This window comes from Eublepharis macularius, chromosome 11 (genome assembly GCF_028583425.1).
Source record: "Eublepharis macularius isolate TG4126 chromosome 11, MPM_Emac_v1.0, whole genome shotgun sequence".
Lineage (NCBI taxonomy): Eukaryota > Metazoa > Chordata > Lepidosauria > Squamata > Eublepharidae > Eublepharis > Eublepharis macularius.
Window position 1 is genome coordinate 81,576,067 of NC_072800.1, and position 19,089 is coordinate 81,595,155.

At 39.4% G+C, this 19,089-nt stretch overlaps 1 protein-coding gene across 1 annotated transcript in view; it reads right to left on the reverse strand.

Moving 5' to 3' along the window:
* UBE3C (ubiquitin protein ligase E3C) overlaps positions 1–19,089 on the reverse strand; it is a 72,534-nt gene that overhangs the window by 8,424 nt on the left and 45,021 nt on the right. The window contains exons 17-19 of the mRNA XM_054991132.1: positions 16,837–16,969; positions 14,166–14,413; positions 2,155–2,367 (exon numbers count right to left, since the gene is read on the reverse strand). Of these exons, the coding sequence (XP_054847107.1) occupies positions 2,155–2,367; positions 14,166–14,413; positions 16,837–16,969 (594 nt within the window). The remainder of the gene's footprint in view (positions 1–2,154; positions 2,368–14,165; positions 14,414–16,836; positions 16,970–19,089) is intronic.

The following is a 19,089-nucleotide window of genomic DNA, read 5'->3' on the forward strand; positions in this document are numbered from 1 at the left end:
TCTACGAAGAACATTTTTCTGGTTAGAAGCAACCAGACAGAAATTCTAGTGATGGCCTACGCTGTTGCATCTTTTGCCACTAGGTGGCATAACTATGCAGCCTGTCTAAAATTAATCCTGAATTGACATATCCCTATTTTTAAAAAGGTGTGTTTTCATTTGAACACATCCAAATAAAATTATAAAAAACAACCCATATTCAGAGTGCTGGTTGGGCCGGGCCCAGTTGCATAGTGGAGGTCAGGTTCCCCATGATATTCTTGTTGCAAGGACCCGCAAGGGGCACATCATTTCTCCCTGGAACACCTTTCCCACCTCATTTCCTCTTTCCCTCCTCCTGGCAGTACCCAAATCCTCATCTTTTCCTTCTTCCTTCTCTCCTTCCTAGGCACCAACCAACCTACCTTGCATACCTGCTCCCCATCTTCAACTATATTTATTATTTATTTACTTCCTTTATACCCTCCTTTCTCCACAATGGGGACCTAAAGAAGCTTACATCATTCTCCCCTCCTCCATTTTATCCTTACAACAACCCTGTGCGGTAGGTTAGCCTAAGAGTATAATTTTAAGTTGCTAATGTTTTGTGCTGTTTTATTTATCAGTTTAATGGTTTCATTGTACTGTTTGTGAGGGGAATTTTGAACTGCTTTCAGCAGGTTTCTAGACAGGTGGATATAAATGTCTAAAACAAAAATGAATACCATGCAGTCATTTTTTACAGGCATTTAGAGCATTTCCAACATGCTGTTGTAAACCCTACACAGCTTTGATTAGATGTGAAGACGGCATCTCTGGTGTTCTTATTTTCAACATCTTCCATTTCTCTCTGGATTATCTACTGACCTCCTAGCAGGAGTTATGCCAACTGTGTAATAGCTTAAGTTTCCCCTCCAAGAGGTTTACTCGCGTATCTCATTACTTTAATAGTATATACTTTCCAGTGCACTCCATGTTGAGCACCAAGCCAAATGCAACCTGATCCATAAACAGGATGCCCTGTGGGGGAGGGGTTAGTTCAGAACAGCGCAGGGGCAGGAAGAGGAATACAAAGAATTAAAAATTGGGCCATAATGCTGGAAGGGGTGATTGCTAACCCTGCACAGCTCTTCCCCCACACCTGCACAAGCTATTTATCCTATGGGGGGAAACATACAGGTGTAGTTGTCATACCTACCTTGTGAGTTGGCCCACTCTAAACTATGAGAACTTATCCCGAAATGGGGAGGGGGATTTCATATTATGTGAATGTCTCAAAGACAGTTACTAATGTCAAGATATTCTGGTTACCTGAAGCTCACAAATTTCATTTCATGGTACTATTTGGTAAACTTAAATTTGTATTTTATAAATCAAATGATTGGCTTTTATATCAGAACTAATAATTAGGACAAAATTACTTAACAGTGCATGTATGAGGGAATCTTTTGTAACCTAGTGCATAGATTTTTATTATTATCCTTACCTACTGCTTAAAGAATTGTCTACCATGGTATATTTGGTGTTTATAAATCCGGTACCACAAATGTTGACATTTAAGACCCATCAACTACAACTGTTTTTTGAAGATAATTGAACAGGTCTGATACTGGAAGTGGGTCAGGGTGGAATAGAAATGCTTAAAGCAACAGGGCACAATAAATTAAGGAAGGGGCAGTGTTTAGCTCCCTTAATGTACACGCTTTAAAAAAAAGAAACAGAAAACAAGAATAAAGTGCCCACCCCAGCTTTACACACATTGGGCAAGACACATGAATAAAAGATATGTGGATCCCCCACCACATCTAATTTGTCCCTGATAATTATCTTGGCACATATAAAGAAATCCTTTCTTCACAGCTCAACATGTCAATGTTTCTGATGAAGCACAAACTGTAAGATCTGTGCAAACTATTATAGGTGTTTATAGTTATTTGCCATTATGCAATACCTTTCTGTCATACTGAAAATTATTGGTTGATTCACAAAATTAAAAGACAGGGTCAGACCAAAAAGTGAAATGTTCAGGGTCCATATACTTTGACTCCATCACACAAACAACAGTTGTTGCACATGATGTGCCTTATCACCACGGCATCTGAATACAAATGCTGCAGTGAAATTAATAGCTAACTAGCTATACCAGGAATGGGAAAGGATGGCAGGGAAGCTTACCTGGGCCTCCCCGAGCTCATTATTCACCACAGTAAAGTTCAGACCAAGTTCTTCCACATCCCCTTCATAGCTCTTGAGGAAAAGCAAATTTTTGTACATTTCAGGATCCAGTGAGGCCAGGTGATGAATATCCACATCCGCACTTGTCCCCAGCAATTTGGAGAGGAAGAAACTAGCAAATGGAAGCTCAACAAGCATGTTTTCATATAAAGCCTAAAAAATAGAAAGAATTGAAAACTTGCTCATTTGTGTTAATTCATGAAATAATCTGAGTATTTAGTCTTTTCCCTTTCAGAAATTTCTATTCATCCCACGTCCTTCACCTACAGTATGGTGATTTCTAGAGTTTCCTCTATTTATAACATTAATTCTAAATAAACAAAGTATTTATATTTACATCCTACTATTGTCCCTAGCCAGGACTCACAATAACTTGCTATATGCTACTCCATCTCCAATTTTATCCACACAATAGCCCTGTAAGGTAGGTTAGCCTGAGAGTGTGTGCCTTGCTCAAGGTTACTCAGCGAGCTTCCATGACTGAGCGGGTCTTCTAGATCCTGATCCAACACTCTAACCTCTACACAACTCCGGCAGCCATCATGCCATGCCATGCCATGCAATACCATGCCATAGTCGCTTTAATTATTTAACATCTCTCAAGTGGTCTAGGGGGGGGGGAAATAACAACTCTCAGCTAACCTTTATTCATTAGACAGTAGATCTCTTGTTTGGGTATCCAGAATGAACCCTACTTTTGTGTTTATAATTTAGGCATCCTTTGGCAGTATTCTATCAGAAGGCAGCTAAAGTGATGGTCAATAAGTCACACAAGTCTAACAGGGCTGTGAATAATCTCACTTTTAAAAAAAATACCCTGCCAATATCCCATACTAATACAGATTTAAAAAAAGATAAATTCTGCTACGATGCAGAATTTGCATTTTTGCAAATGTTCTTCTGTTTCCAGCAATCATATACACAAGAGCAAAAGAGCTCTGCAGTGCACTGAAACCTTGGTCCCTCTGAAATCCACAGTTAACCAAACCACCCATTAAGCCCATACACTGCAAGTCAAGCTCACAGCTAAGTTTTGAAGTGCTTTGGTAGCAGAGAGTTTTAGGATGCTGAATTCTGAGCTTTGTGACAAATTCTGTACTTGGTAAGACTTGCTGTACAACAACACCCTGGCAATATGTGGCATGACACCCACAAGACAGCCAAAAACTACTTTTAGGGTTACCACTACACTCCATATTTGTTGCAGGTGGGGACTCAGTGGCTTACAAAAGTGACCGACAGACGGACAGAAATATACTGGATGCGACCTATAAGGATGTTGCTGCTGTTTTGTTGTAAGTCTGTGAGATTTTAAAATGCGCTACCTGTAATGAGTTTTGTTAGGTAACTTAGCTGCTCCATCATCAAGCAAAAATGCAGCATCTTAACATTTTAAGACTCATGCAGCAAAATCTAAAGCAGTGTCCTTGGTCATTTGGCCATTTCACAGCAAGGTCATTTGGCCATTTCTCCTCACCAGGCCAATTTAAATTAATTTACTGGTACTTTTGGAGTTAAAGTTGTCACTTTAATTGTCAATGCCAGGCAGACAGGGCATCTTGAAGTTTCAGGCACAGCATGATGTTCAGAAAACAACAACAACAAACAAGTGTGCTTACATACCACCCTTCTTGACAGATCAGGGTCACACTCAGAGCAGTGAACAAAGTCATCCACCTGCTGAGCTCAAGGCACTAGTGGGAGTTGAGCAACAGAGGTCTGATTCGCAACCCAGTCACTTAACTCCTATGCTATACCAGCATGGGTAACAGCACAGTTTAATTCCAGAAGCTTAGGCCATGTCTCACTTGAGTTTTTCTCAGCTCTACACTACATCATTTCTCAACCCTTTATTCTATTCTATGCAGAAGGGTGTATACCAACAATTCAGCTGTATTAAATTTCCCCTGCCCTCCTATCAATTAATACAAAAGCAGAAAAGCCATTTTTCTAAAGCTGCAAGCGCAAAAAGTTTCAAAACTTTGGCAATCCATGATCAGGAATAAGAACAGAACCGGAAAAGGGAGTAAAGAGTACCAGTCATCATGGTCTACAAATGCTGTATAGAAGCTTCATGACATTTCAGACATATCACCCAGAAGGTATGAACAATGAGATCAAAGCCAAACAGGGTTTGCACAACTGCAGGATTTAGTAAAGGTGTGGAAGCTGAAACCTGCATTTGTGCAGCTGAATTCAAAAAGTAAACTTCACGTGTAAATCATTAATTTGCAATCTGTAAGGTCGCTGTTTGCTGTTCAGAATTAGTAACACCCCCCACACATATACTAATTTGTTAAATGTATCAAAAGCTACCTGAATTTCCAGTGGAATCTCATCTATGACTCACCAAGTACAAATACAAAAGAATGCTTCTTTTTCTTTTTTACACAAACGCAAGTCAGGTTTAAGCCTTTAAAGCATTTAATATACAGGCACTAATAAATGATGGCTCTAAACACTATGATCACATCAGCTAAATGGATTATAAATTAAATTTCCATAATGTATGCAACTGAAATACAAATGTAGGCATAAATCAAGGTAGTTTCTAAACACAGGTTAATTACACAGATTCAAGAACTGTCTATTTTTTATGCAAAATAATCCACTTACCATTTTTCATAGGGGTCTTAATTCTTAGCCACATGTAACACTGGCTCCTAGAAGCCTATCAATAACTTCTTGTCAAGAGAAAATGGCAATAGGTATATTGAAGGAACCTGTATGTTATTTTTCAAGTGTCTGTCTTTTATGAGTGTTTATTGCTGGAAATTGTGCCAAAATGATTTGAAATAAAAAGGATTAATTATAGTAGAAGCCTTTTAATATAAGTGAGTGCACTAGCAATGCAATTAATGCAAATTGTGGTGCTATCAGGAGAATAAATGTGAACAACATCACAGGCCATTTCTGTTTGCTGCCAAATAACTTTAGTAATTTACTACATTAAGAATCAATAAAAAAATAATGCTTTTCAAATGCATCACTATCAATCTTCAGGTACCTCCACTGCAAACATTTAGAACTTAATCTAAAAACTATATAAAACATTTTTAAGCCACCTTGATTGTGCAATCTTGATTATAATTTTAATTATCATGGTTCCCTGTAGCCAAGTTCTTCCAAAAATAAAAGGCAAAAGAAATGTTCATAAATAAGGTAAGATGAATTGTTAATATTCCAATTAGAGTAAAAGCTAAGTTTTGTAACAAACATTTCTCAAATGCACAATCACTCTCTGATAAGTTAATCACAGTTGAGCTCTGTTCTTTCCAGGTGGCAAAATACAATAGGCCACACATTGCAGCGTATGAACGCAGCCCGCAAAATCCAGGGATTTCCTAAATCCTAGTCAAATCCACATTTTTAATTTTTAAATTTCCAGTCAAATAGGAGTATCAGTTTATATTCCTGCCACAGAACAAGAATAATTGCCATGATCTATGGCCTCATTTTGCTACTTCTTTCCAATAATGTTACCCAGTTCTTGTAACCAGTTCCTGGGAGCCAGTGCGTGTAGTGGGGCTAGAATGATAGACTACAATCTGGGCGACCCAGGTTCGATTCCCTGCTCTGCCACAGAAACTTCCTGGGTGACCTTGGGCCAGTCATACACCCTCAACCTAACCTACCTCACAGGACTGTTGTGAGAGAAAACAATGGAAGAGAGGAGAATGATGAATACCGCTCTGGGTCCCTGTTGGAGGCAACAGCATGGTATAAATGAAGTAAAATGAAATGGAAAATAAATTCCACAACCACTGCCTCATATGGCATCTAAACTGAAAGGCATGCCCATGATTTGCCTGGGCTCTTTTGTCTGTGCCTGATGCAATGGGGGCTGTGGATTACACCCAAAGCTACAAATTAAATATGCTTATTACCTAAGGTTGGATCCCAAACAGGATTTCCACGAATGGGGCTTTTGATAACCTCCCCCTCCCCTACTGCAGGTTTCTGACTCCTCCTCATGGTGCTCCTGGGGTCCCATGTCCCCAAGCAGCAGCATTTCAAGGGGTATCTGGGGGCTGCAGAGGAAAGGGGAGACAAAGAAATGGAAATCCCTTCTGCCAAGGAAAATGACCGACATTACCCAAGCCAGTTTTTTTTCACACTGAAGCATTTACCTCATTCATGCCCAAATTTCATCATTCAAAAGAACCAGCAGGTATCCGTCCTAACATACACAGCAAGAAAAGTTAAGCACATGGTGCCTATATGTAATACCGTAAATACACTAATAAAAATAGGTACATTACACAATCACTACCTGCAGTGCTTGGTTATAAGAGACGGCTGATCAGACAACCTAACCAAAGATACTAGAAAGTTTAAAAATTATAATGTGTTGGTTGCTAAAATTGTAAGAAATGCCACACAACCCAGCAGTAGTCAGAAGATGAAGCAAACAGAGACTAAGGCTGGGGTGAGGGACTATTTAAAGACCCTGTGGATACTTGGGGCTCTTCAAGTGTCTCTACCTAACTTCAAGAGAATAATAACATTCGATTTATATACCACCCTTCAGGACAACTTAATGCCCACTCAGAGCAGTTTACAAAGTATGTCATTATTATCCCCACAACAAAACACCCTGTGAGGTGGGTGGGGCTGAGAGAGCTCCAGAGAACTGTGACTAGCCCAAGAACAACATTAACAACAACATTTGATTTATATACCGCCCTTCAGGACAACTTAACACTCACTCAGAGCGGTTTACAAAGTATGTCATTATTATCCCCACAACAAAACACCCTGTGAGGTGGGTGGGGCTGAGAGAGCTCCAGAGAACTGTGACTAGCCCAAGAACAACATTAACAACAACATTCGATTTATATACCGCCCTTCAGGACAACTTAACACTCACTCAGAGCGGTTTACAAAGTGCGTTATTATTATCTTCACAACAATCACCCTGTGAGGTTAGTGGGGCTGAGAAGCTCTGAGAGAGCTGTGACCAACTCAAGGTCACCAGCTGGCTTCAAGTGGAGGAGTGGGGAATCAAACCCAGTTCTCCAGATTAGAGTCCCACCACTCTTAACCACTATACCACATTGGCTCTCATTAAAAATAGAACGATTATGTCAGGTTCACAGAAATGGATGAAGTGATGTTATACCACTACAAGAATTCAGCGGCTTGAAATAACAACGAAGTGAGGAAAGATGGGATTTCCTGACCATATAAACAAGAGTTGTCAAAACTGGATAAAAACCCTGAATCAATAACTTCCCAAAATAGTACAGACATTCCCTGTTATTGGGGATACAATGGCTGTTTGTTTCTTGCCCATTTAATTTGACTTCTACCATAACTGACAGAAGTGTTTCTCCAAAGAGGGAAAGAAAGGAGCTTTGACTCTTGAAAGGTTACAACTTGAAAATTGTGTTGGTCTTCTAGGTGACACTGGACTCAAATCCTGTTGTAGGTGCTGAGTGGCATAAAAATTTTATGACATTTGCCTGTCTGTTAACAGAAAGCCAGATACAATTGCATGTGAGGGATCCCTGAAGTTGTTAATGCTTCCTTAAACAAGAAGGCACCTTTGGGGCCCCACACTTAGAGAAATCTCCTCCTTGGGTATGGATGATTTAAGTAACATGGAAAGATTTTTAGAACAAATAATCAATCAGTCCTTGAGCATTTAGAAAAGATGGCTATGATTACTAAGAGCCAGCACAGGTTCCTCAAGAACAAGCCATGTCAGACTAACCTAATCTTTTTTGATCGAGTTACTACTTTTCTGGATCAGGCGAATGCTGCGGACACAGTTTGTCTTGATTGCAGTAAGGCTTTTGATAAGGTTCCACATGATATTCTTGTTGTCAAGTTGTTCAAATGTGGTTTGGATGTTACTACTGTTAGGTGGATTTGTAACTGGTTGACAGATCACATCCAAAGAGTCCTTGTAAATGGTTTCTCATCCTCTTGGAGAGGAGTGACTAGTGGAGTTCCTCGGGGATCAGTCCTGGGCCCTGTGTTGTTCAACATCTTTATAAATGATTTGGATGAAGAGAGGATGCTCATTAAATTTGCAGATGACACTAAATTGGGATGGGTTGCAAATCAAGTAAAATCAGGATTCAAGGTGATATTGACAGGCTGGGAAACTGGGCTAAACCTAACAAAATGAATTTCAACAGAGATAAATATAAAGTTCTGTGTTTGGGTAGAAAAAAGCAAAGGCATAATTGCAGGATAGAGGAGACTTGTCTTGGCAACTGTACATGCGAAAAGGATCTAGCGGTCTTAGTAGATCATACACTGAATATGAGTCAGCAGCGTGATGCAGTAGCTAACAAGACAAATGTGATTTCAGGCTGCATCAACAGAAGTATAGTGTCCAGATCACATGAAGTTTTGTTATGGCTTTACTCTGCTCTGGTTAGATGTCACTTGAAGTACTGTGTTCAGTGTACAGTTGAAGAAAAAGGTTGACAAGCTGGAACGTGTCCAAAGGAGGGCAACAAAGATGATGAGAGGTCAAGAGTCCAACTCCTATGAGGAGAAGTTGAAGGAGATGAGTATGTTTAGCCTGGAGAGGATGCGACCGAGAGGTGATATGATAGCCCTCTTCAAGTATTTGAAGGGGTGTCACATAGAAGATGGAGCGGAGTTGTTTTCTGTTGCCCCAGAGGGTCGAGCCACAAACAGGTCAAAACTAAAGCAAAAGAGCTTTCAGCTAAAAATTGGGAAGAACTTCCTGAAAGAGCAGTTCCTCATTAGACCAGGCTTCCTCAGGAGGTGGTGGGCTCTTTTTCCTTGGAAGTATTTAAGAAGAAGCTAGATAGTCACCAGACAGCTATGATGATTCTCTGACAGTATGAATGTACGCAGATTGGGAGAGGAAAGGCATGAAGGGATGAGCTGGTGCTAGGCTCCCATGGCCCTTTCTTACATGCCCAGGGTGATGCTGATTGCCACTTTGGGGTTAGGAAGGAATTTTCCTTCAGGCCATATTGGCCAGGGATCCTGGAGGTCTTTTGCCTTCTTTTGACATACAGCAGGGGTCACTGTGCGAGGTGAAGGGGACGGTAGCTGTGAATTTCCTGCATTGTGCAGGGAGCTGGCTAATCATCATCATCATCATCAATTTATATACTGCCCTTCAGGACAACTTAACACCACCCAGAGCATTTACAAAGTGTGCTATTATTATCCCCACGACAATCATCCTGTGAGGTGGGTGGGACTGAGAGAGCTCCGGAGAGCTGTGACTGACCCAAGGTCACCCAGCTGGCTTCAAGTGGAGCAGGGGGGAATCAAACCCAGTTCTCCAGATTAGAGTCCCGTCGCACTTAACCACTACACCAAACTGGCTCTCTAAATAACCCTTGGGATCCCTTCCAGATATATGTCTCTGTTCCTAAGTAACTGCTGACTGGTGACAAGGTATTCAAGGGGAGGTATTGTGCAGGGTATTTAAGGCGGTGGTACAGCTCCAGTTGTTCTTGAATGAAATGTTCTGGACCCATTTTAATCCAGCTTCGTGTCTGTTTTTGGTACAGACATGCCTGGGTTTCTCAAGCGGCCTTCAATACTACTGGACCACATTCTTCTGTTTCGATTGGGGGATTGGGGGAGCGGCTGATTCCAGTCACCCAGCTACCTCCAGATGGATAACTAGACTTTCTATAGGGCTATATTCTGTGTGGGGGGGGAGGGGGGAGACAGTACTGGATTGGATGAGAACCTATAAAAGGGAGAGACAATCCCGAAGACTGAGCTGTTGTTGATCAGATGTGGTGTCAACAGAGGTTTACAGAGTCAGCCTGTTCTGGATGGGGCTGAACTCCCTCTAAAAGGAGATGTTTTTAAAGCTGGACCTCAAACCCTTCTGAGACCTATAGTCCCCTTTGTCCAATTTCAGGCAGTATGCCACCTGCAGCATTTCCTTTCTAGCCAGGACTTGGACAAGCTATCCCACACACTGATCGCATCCAGTAAGTTCTGTGAGATACTGCCCAAGTCAGGTGCTACAGAATCCAGCTGGTTCTAGAGATCATGTTTTGCCAGTAATGAAACAGCTGTAATTCTAAACTCAATTCAAGGTTATGGTTACTGCATTTAAAGTCCAAAATGATCTGGGACCAGGATTCTTAAAAGAACAATTTCTCCCTTCCTGTCAGTTAAAATCTCTGGGACAGGCTCTCCTCCATGTGCTCCTGTTTCCTTGAGTAAGGCTGGTAACCATTAAGGAAAGGGTCTTCTCTGTGGTAGCACCTAACCTGTATAGTTACAGGTACATTCAAGCACAGCTTTTTTGATGGAGTATTGATTGTTTTCTATTTATGTTTATCTATGTCCCACTTTTCTCCTCCTTCACCCAAAGCAGCTTACAATGCAAAAAAGAACAGAAAAATACAACATACACAGACAAATGGCAAAGGCTTCAAAAAGATCTGCCTCTCTCTTCTTCCCCTCTGCTAGCCTAGCAGATATTCCTCCCCACACTCTTGGCTACGACCCTCCGGCTAAGAGCTGAAGGATAAGATTTTAAAGATCTCCTGTTGCTGCCGTCATTTGCTTTTTTATTGTATTTATTGCCAGCTTGATTTTAAGGCAGGCTCTATTTTATCCTTTGGCTGGTTTTCATATAGTGCCCAATTGTGTTTTTTTTATTTTACTGCTGATTTATTTACTGTCTTTTTGAGATGTTCAGAGCTATGTGGTAAACCCTTTAGACTGATATGATAGGACTCCAGCCTGCAGGGCAGCCCATATGCCAGGCAGAAGTCTGAAAGTCACATTTTATATTATGTATATATGTATAACAAAAGGTCTAATGAGAGTCAACAATAAATAACAACGTAATATATTGGTTCCAAGATAAAGGAGTATGTGTCCAAAAGTACTAATTCTCAAAAGAATTCTCCTGCAGCAAGCAAATGCAGAAATGAAAATGATCTCTTAAAAGAAAATTACCAGCACAAAGTTATACTTTTTATAAAACTGTGTGAAGGTAGCTATCATTACTGCAACCACAGAGAAAACATCTCAAGATGAACCAACAGCTTCAAATCAGCAAAGTATTCATTTTCAGTAAGAGTTCAAGCACAACCATTTATTTCAGTAAATATTCTGAACTTAATTGACTTAAATGGACCTAGGTGTTTCCAAAGGCAAAAAAGGATCAGGATGCCATTACCACATACTTTAACTGTTTATTTATTCCCTGTCTAGAAGCCTGATTTAGGGGCTATAAAATGCAATCAGTACACAAACCAGAAGCTGGAATCATCTGCTAATGGAACTTTTAATTGAGAAGTGACCACTGACATGAGGTAATTCTTTCAATGTAGAATTGCTTGCAGGGACCTTTGTGTACTTTATCACAGTAAACAATCGCTAACATATGCATTAAAGAAAATTTAAATACATTATGACCCAATAAATATCACAATCAATCAATACAATCTTTTTCCCCTCAAAGATTTAGTGTTAAAAATACCACACTTTTAGTGGTCTTTTAGTGCTCCCCACATATTTATAAAGCTGGTACTAGTTCAGTCATTTGTAATGAAAAGATAATTGGTTATGTGAAAGGACTAGTATGTACAGAACTAATACCAGTTGTGTTAATATGATAAAAAAGTTAATACCAGCAGACAGTTGAAAAATGATCTTCATTTCCATTGAATAGTATTAGATTGTTAGATTTTTGCATCATTAGCCCATTTATTCTGCTTAGAAACTGCTATATTACAGAAGAGCACACTTTAAGTTTGTGACAATATGCAGGGACTGTAATCAACATTGCTAGAGCAAGTAATTAAAGCAAAACAGAGACATTAACTTTTTGGGTTTTTTAAAGGAAGTTAAAAACTTTGTAATGGAGATTTCTATTATTTTTCTTTGACATCTCTCTCAAGTGGCAACAAGAAAATTCAACCCCGAAAATCCAAAGCAGGTTCATAATTCTAATGTGTCTTCAATTTACTCTTAACTCGTGAGTTGCCTTTCTAATAGTTTAGTCCCAACAAGAATTATACCCTTCAAGGACTGCACTGTGAATATATTCCAAGCTGCAATCCATTTGGAAACGGGGCTGTAGCCATGTGCTCCCAGTTGCATGACACAGAAATGTAACAAAGACTGGTTTCCCCCAGAACGCAAATCAACTGAAGAAAACTTCTACTGAGGATTCTGTAGTGACTCTGTTAAGGAACCTGAAGCCCCACCACAAAATCAGCAGCGCCTCTAAGCATGACCTCATCACAGCATACTTATATTTAAGGGGGCACGTTAACTCTTTCCCACGAGATTATGTGGCTATCAGAACTTGGAATATATGGTAAAATAATGAAAAAACTAGGAAGGCGAGCAAAAGTACAGTTTCTTCAAAAAAGCAAGAACTTTTTTTCTAAGTAAGATCTTTAACACACAGCAAAACATACTTGGCCATCAATGCTGAAGGGCTATCTGAACACACACAGAATTTATATAAATTATTCGATTTTAATGTATTTGTTTTCTGATAACACTGAAACTTATAAACAGAGTTCTTAGTAGCAACACTCTTTGCCTTTTGGTTTATACAAATAAGAAATGGCTCTGGATGCCAGACGGCTTCCTTTCCAGCATATGCAGTCTATTTACACAAAGGCTTTTATTAACATACTACTGCATTTCAGAAGTTATTTGCAAATGGGAAAAATGGAAGCATTTTTATAAACGGATGAATGAGTATTCGATGAGGTCTTCACACTAAAACCACAATCCTGGCAGGGATTGAATAGTAAGACTGTGCCTTATCTTGCTATTGAATTCATCAGCTTTCCAAACATGCCAGTTAAAGGGCGTTTCTGCACCTGGGTACAGCTAATTATTAAGTAACACAGTCATTTAGCTTCTTATGTAAACACAGAACACAGCAATATTTCTCTGCTTTCAAAAATGACAAGCAAGCAGTTTCTTTTGGGTTTCAAAGTATAGGAACAGCAAAAGTTATTCAGCTTTTCCCAACCAAAAGTCAAACTTTTTTTCTTCTTCTTTTGTACTTCTACGTTCGGGCGCGAAGTAACAGCTTCTGTTGTTCCGCTCTTGCCATGGTAAGCACTAACAACAGTCTCTCATGTCTTGGGCAAGCACTCCCAACTTCCATTAGAAGCAGTGACCACTTAAGCACAAGCTGCTCACTAGCATTCCGGAGTGGGAAAACCCTGAAGGAGAGGCAAAGCCTCAAAGGGATGATCAGAAATGAAAATATATGGGACCAATGCACCTGAATCCTTACAAAACTAGTGTTCAGAGGCAGGAGATTCTTGGTTTTATTTGCATAGCAAAAATAATTCACCTGGAGCACGTTCTGAACAGCAGTCTCAGATGCACACCTTAAAAAGGTAACACAAAAAGCAGCCCTAATATACCTCACACTCGGTGCTACCTGAGTTGTTGTGTGAGTTCTGACTGACCAGGGCTCTGAGGACTCAGGTGGGGGGAAAGCATATCAGAGAAATATTCCAATCACTATTGGGGTTTTTCATAAGTGTCACAATTCAGGCAATAAAACAATCTGCCTAGTATAAAAAAATGTATCTACAGAAACACCAGTAACCTTCAGATCCTGTAGTCTATGTTTTACTTTGACATGCTTATTTTGCAGAAAAAGCTACACAAAGTATTTGCACAATTTAAACATGTACTAAAGGGGGGTGGGATAACAGAAGAGCTATCCTGGACTGTGTATATCTTTTCCCTTAAATCATGGAAATTTAAGAAAGCAACCCCATGGAATTCAGAAAGCAGCTATGTGCCTGCAACACAAAAACTGTTAGAACAATTTTACACTGCCAACCAGTGAAGACGTAATTCTCCTCAAAGGGGAACATGATTTGACATCAACCAGTTATTGTTTCCCCAGGTTTCCTCCATTTCTGAAAATACCATCATTAAAATTTCCAATTTCTATCACATGTATATATTTTATAGTATATATTTTTTTTTACCTTTCCAAGCATTCTCCCAAGGAAATAGTAATGCCTTGCATAAGAATCTCCAACAAGCATATGTGCCGCAGGATTAGGGTAAAGCAGTCCTTCATTTGTGGTCTTAAAAAAGCCTTGGTTAGGATTAAACCCTGATTTAAGCAGTTCGTTCAGAAATTCTCTGAATATTCCTCCCCCATCGATACCAGCTTCATCCAGCCCATGGGCGTTTAGTAAATGAACACGAATTCGTTTTTTCAAGTCAGGTTCTAGAGAAAAGGGGGGTGGGGGAGAAAGGTTGCGTAAGAACTTGCACACACAACAACAACATTCTAAGAGATCAAAAAATGGTTGTGTCTAAAAGGTTAGTAAAATAGGTAACCTAGAACCCATACGCCCAACTGTATGAAAGAAGCAGAAGGCCTTGCTCTGCATTCCTTCCCTGGCAGAGGTATGGCAGGGAGAAACTCAAGACCTTTACAGTGGTTGCTCTAAGCATATGGAAAGCCCTCTTGATGGAGGCTAATCTGCATTTTACAATGATGGTATTCAGGACTGCACGGACAATTCTTTTTCACTTGTACCAAATCATGGCTTGTTTTCTGCAGCTAGGTTCTGTTTAATTGTTGTTGCTCAGCTGTGTTGACTGATTGCAAGCCTTTTTACTGATTTGCCCGATACATTTTTCATAAATATAGATTCACACTTTGTCATCTTAGTGATCCAATAAATTAGACAGAGCTACAATTCTTATAGATTATCTCTTGTTGTTTCCTATTTATGAAAGTCATCCAACAAATAAGAGTACTGCTACCAAACCAATGCAAACCTCATTAAACCTGCCATGCCAAGAAACCTGCACCAATGCTCGCCATGCAGAGAATCTTCCATGCAGGGCAAATTTAAAGCAGCCACTAAATAACATCAGTTCATACATATCTGTTCAGTATAAGCTAACCATTCAGTCTCTTTCAGAATTACAGGCCTCCCTTTTCCCCTAATCCTACAAATCACTCACTGAATACTGCTCAGCTGTTTTTATTCTTCCTTGACCTTTTCAGCACCCCTGGAAAGTTTTTACCTGTCCAAATTTCTTAAGAGAAGGGGGGGGTAAAGTTTTGCCATTGACAAATTATCTTTCCCTCTCACCTAGAAAGACTGAGCAGCATGTCCATGGTTATTTGATCAAGAGGTCTTTCACATTATAATAAACCTTTCATTTCCCACCAGCAGGCTACTCTCAAGCACAAATGTGTGAAATCTCACTTGGAAATCCTTGGCAGCCTATCCCAGTATGACTTGTTTTTAATGAATTTATATTACCTTCTATCAAATAAATTCACACCTGGCACTTATAGTACACAGCAACCAGAATTTGCAGGTGAAGAAGAGCCTGGATTTCCCACTATTTTTTCAGAAATTTCAGCACATTTTAAAGCAAGTTTTTTTCTGCACTGGACATTATTTTTATACTTGGAAGTCATGGGGGAAGACCGCAACATGTACAAATCCTAAATCTGCATATACTGAATCTACAGGCTTGTAACATGCAGTTATAAAAGAACCACAGAATTATCATAGATTCTAAGTTCCTCCTAATTATCAGAAACACCAAAAGGAGGAAATGGAATAATTCAACCAGTGCACAAAGAAAACAAAGCACCTGTAGCCAGCTGAAATAAAACTGCTATGGCTATTTGAATTAGCCTCTAGAACTAAATAGAAGTTTTGCCATTCATGGTTTTTGCATTCAAAAGAGACCTGTGCTCATGGTGGAACTGGTGCTCTAAAAGCAGCATGAAAAAGCCTCTAAAGAAACCTGTAGTACTACAACTGAAGAGTCATATTTATATACATTTAAGAACACAAACAATGTATACTATTTTCTATTTATGCGTTAGAAGTACCACTGAAATAGTATCTTAAACATTAGCTATGACAATTCTCTGACTTAATATGAATGTACACAAATCAGAAGAGGGGCTGCGTGAAGGAATGAGCCAGTGCCAGGCTATCATAGCCCTTTCTTATATGCTCAGGGTAATGCTCATCACCAATTTGGGGTTAGAAAAGAACTTTCCTCCCAGCCAGATTGGCCAGGGATCCTGGAGATTTTTTGCCTTTCTCTAGGCATAGAGCAGGGGTCACGGGGGGGGGGGGGGAGCTGTAAATTTCCTGCATTTTGCAAAGGGCGGGACTAGATGACCTTATGTTTCTACGTTAAATTGCTCACTCTTCCGTTCATAGGACCAGACTGGCCATCACTCTCCAGATTAATACAAAAATACTCTAATCTTTCTCACAAATCAATATTTTATTTTTATTGCATTCCATTTTCTATGTCCATTTAAATAAATTCAGACTACAATCTCAGAACTAACTTTTTTTTTTAGTTTTAGATGTTTTCTAATTGTTATGCCCAGGAACAGAGAAGGTTATCCTACCAAATCAATTGTGTAGGACAAAAGAAGTTAGTCATGATGGCATACTTAAGAATTTTTAAAGTACAAGAGGGAGCACATGAGAATGGTTTATTCTTTCATATAAAAGGAACCTTAACAAAATCAACATCAAAACAGGCTAAAGACAACCATCATTTTTTTAAAAAAATCCTCACAAGGTTAGAGCACAAGCTGTGTACAGCTCTTTAGAGGACTGTATTCATCATCACATTAATTTATAGAAACAATACCATTTTCAGGAGAGAGTTTGTCATAGGCATCTTCATAAATGTAATTTCTTCGGATAGTGACGTTAATTCCATCCAGAAATGGACCTTCTCCCTGAACTTCTTGTTTGTCAGCATAGATCAGTCTTTGAAAGATCTTGGAAAGTGAGTTGGTGGAGGGAGAGAAAAGTAATTCTATTTACACAAACATTTCCAATATTTTTTATTCCCACATTTGAATTTGTGTTCAAAATCATGTTACATTGCAATAAGATTTATATCTGTACATTAGAATATGAAATGCTGTGAAGTACTATGAAGTACCAGTACTGCTGTAGCAAAGTGGTTAAGTGGTTCAGCTGCAAATCAGCACTCTACTGGTTCGAATCCCACTACTGCCATGAGCTCAGTAGGTGGTCTTGGGGAAGCCACTCCTCTCAGCCCCAGCTCCCCAGCAGTATTGTGGGGATAATAATAACATTAAACTGTTCACCACACTGGGTGAGGTTCTACTCTGTCTAGAAGCACGATATATATGTGCAGTTATTATTATTATTATTAGTAGTAGTAGTAGTAGTAGTAGTAGCAGTACTATGAGCATGACTTGTCATGAATTAGAGGTTAAAGTTATACTTCTATTCTGTACCACTTATAAGTCTCTCACCAAAGCTAAATAACGTGTTTTCCCTACATTTATCATTGCCCTTTTGGGAAATGGCAATTTATTTTCCCCAAGAAACTATCTTTTATTTCCTTGATGGTAACTAGCACATAATGATGGCAGCACAATTCTGGGAATACAATTTGCTAATTAGCTGAAAGCTACAGAACCAACAAAAACCTTAGAAAAGCATTTCTCATAGTACAAAAATGAAAAGCAGCCCCCTTTAGACAACAAAAACTCTGTGGAATGCTTCAAAGGGCAGATGATTTTGCTTTAACAAGATTAGCTTACGATACAAAGAAAGGTGCTGCCTGTTCTAAAAGGGCAATCAGGTTTTGGACTAGTTTTTTTTTTAAAACCCAACCACAAAAAAAAATTTTTTTGAAAACAGGGAAGATCAACTGTGATCACATGGAGTACACTACAGCTAATTTAGAGACTAAGCATGTGAACAGCAGTTTACAGAGATCACAAAAAAATTGTGAAGTGGGAAAATGATGCTAAACTGATTCTGCAAATCTTTAATAGTCTGCAAACATGGTAAATTTACTTATGTAGTCTAACTTTATATGAAGTGCTGAGCTTGCAAAACTTCAAAGTATCCTTAGCATTCAACCATTCACCTCTGGATGAAAAAGAGGAGAGGTCACAACCTACCAATTGGTTGGCCCATCTGAGCGATGAAGTCCCAATTTTCCTTTCTCCTCCCCTCCTCCAGCTCAGCAGGCAGGACACAGATATAAATATATCCACTCTGTCTGCCTGACTCACAGACGAAGTTTCCATTTTCAGCTTAGATTTAGAATCAGTTCCATTTTGTTACGAAAATCAAACCCACAGCATTTGCCTTAAGCATCCCAATGCAGCAAATTTGCCTACATTTAACTCATATTTGTCATGTTAAACTAAGTCCTGATGCTTCATTAATATTAAAAAGAAATCAGATATGACCAGGATACAAAGATCTTTGCATGCCTGACTGAGAGCTTACAATGTTCCCCTCTTCCAAAAATACAAGGAAGTTTCAGGAGCAGGCCTTGGTGCAAACTAAGAAACTAATGGTCAAACAAAAGAAAAAATGGTGGTAGGCACACAGAGGGACTAACATGTATCTGAGGATCTCCTGGAATCCTGCTAAAATTTCGACAGCATCAAACCATGTTTTTAACGAAAAAAAATACAACTTGGACCTAAAGATTTCCTTCTCAAGGACAAGTATGATAGAAGCTTAGTTCATGCATTATTTGGCCCATATGCCCTTTTTGTGGTTTAAAAACTAGATCCAAATGAAGTCCAGCAGATCACCAGTTTCATAAATTCAGGCAAATATACCATTGTGCTGTATAAAATTTGTCATAAAAGGCTAGAGATATATACCTATTGCTAATGTTTCAGCATCAATAGTGAAAAGGAATGTGCACAAAGGTTCATAATGTTCACAAACACAGGGAAAATGGCATGGCTTGTTATCGCCTGCTTTTAAAGAAAAAAAATACTTCGCAATAGTATGTGTTTTGTAGTATGGCACAAGCTTCATTAGCTGCCATACATGGGGCAGGGTGGGGGTTCCAGTGAATTAGAGGTGCTGGATACTCAAGCTTATTGCTGTGCCC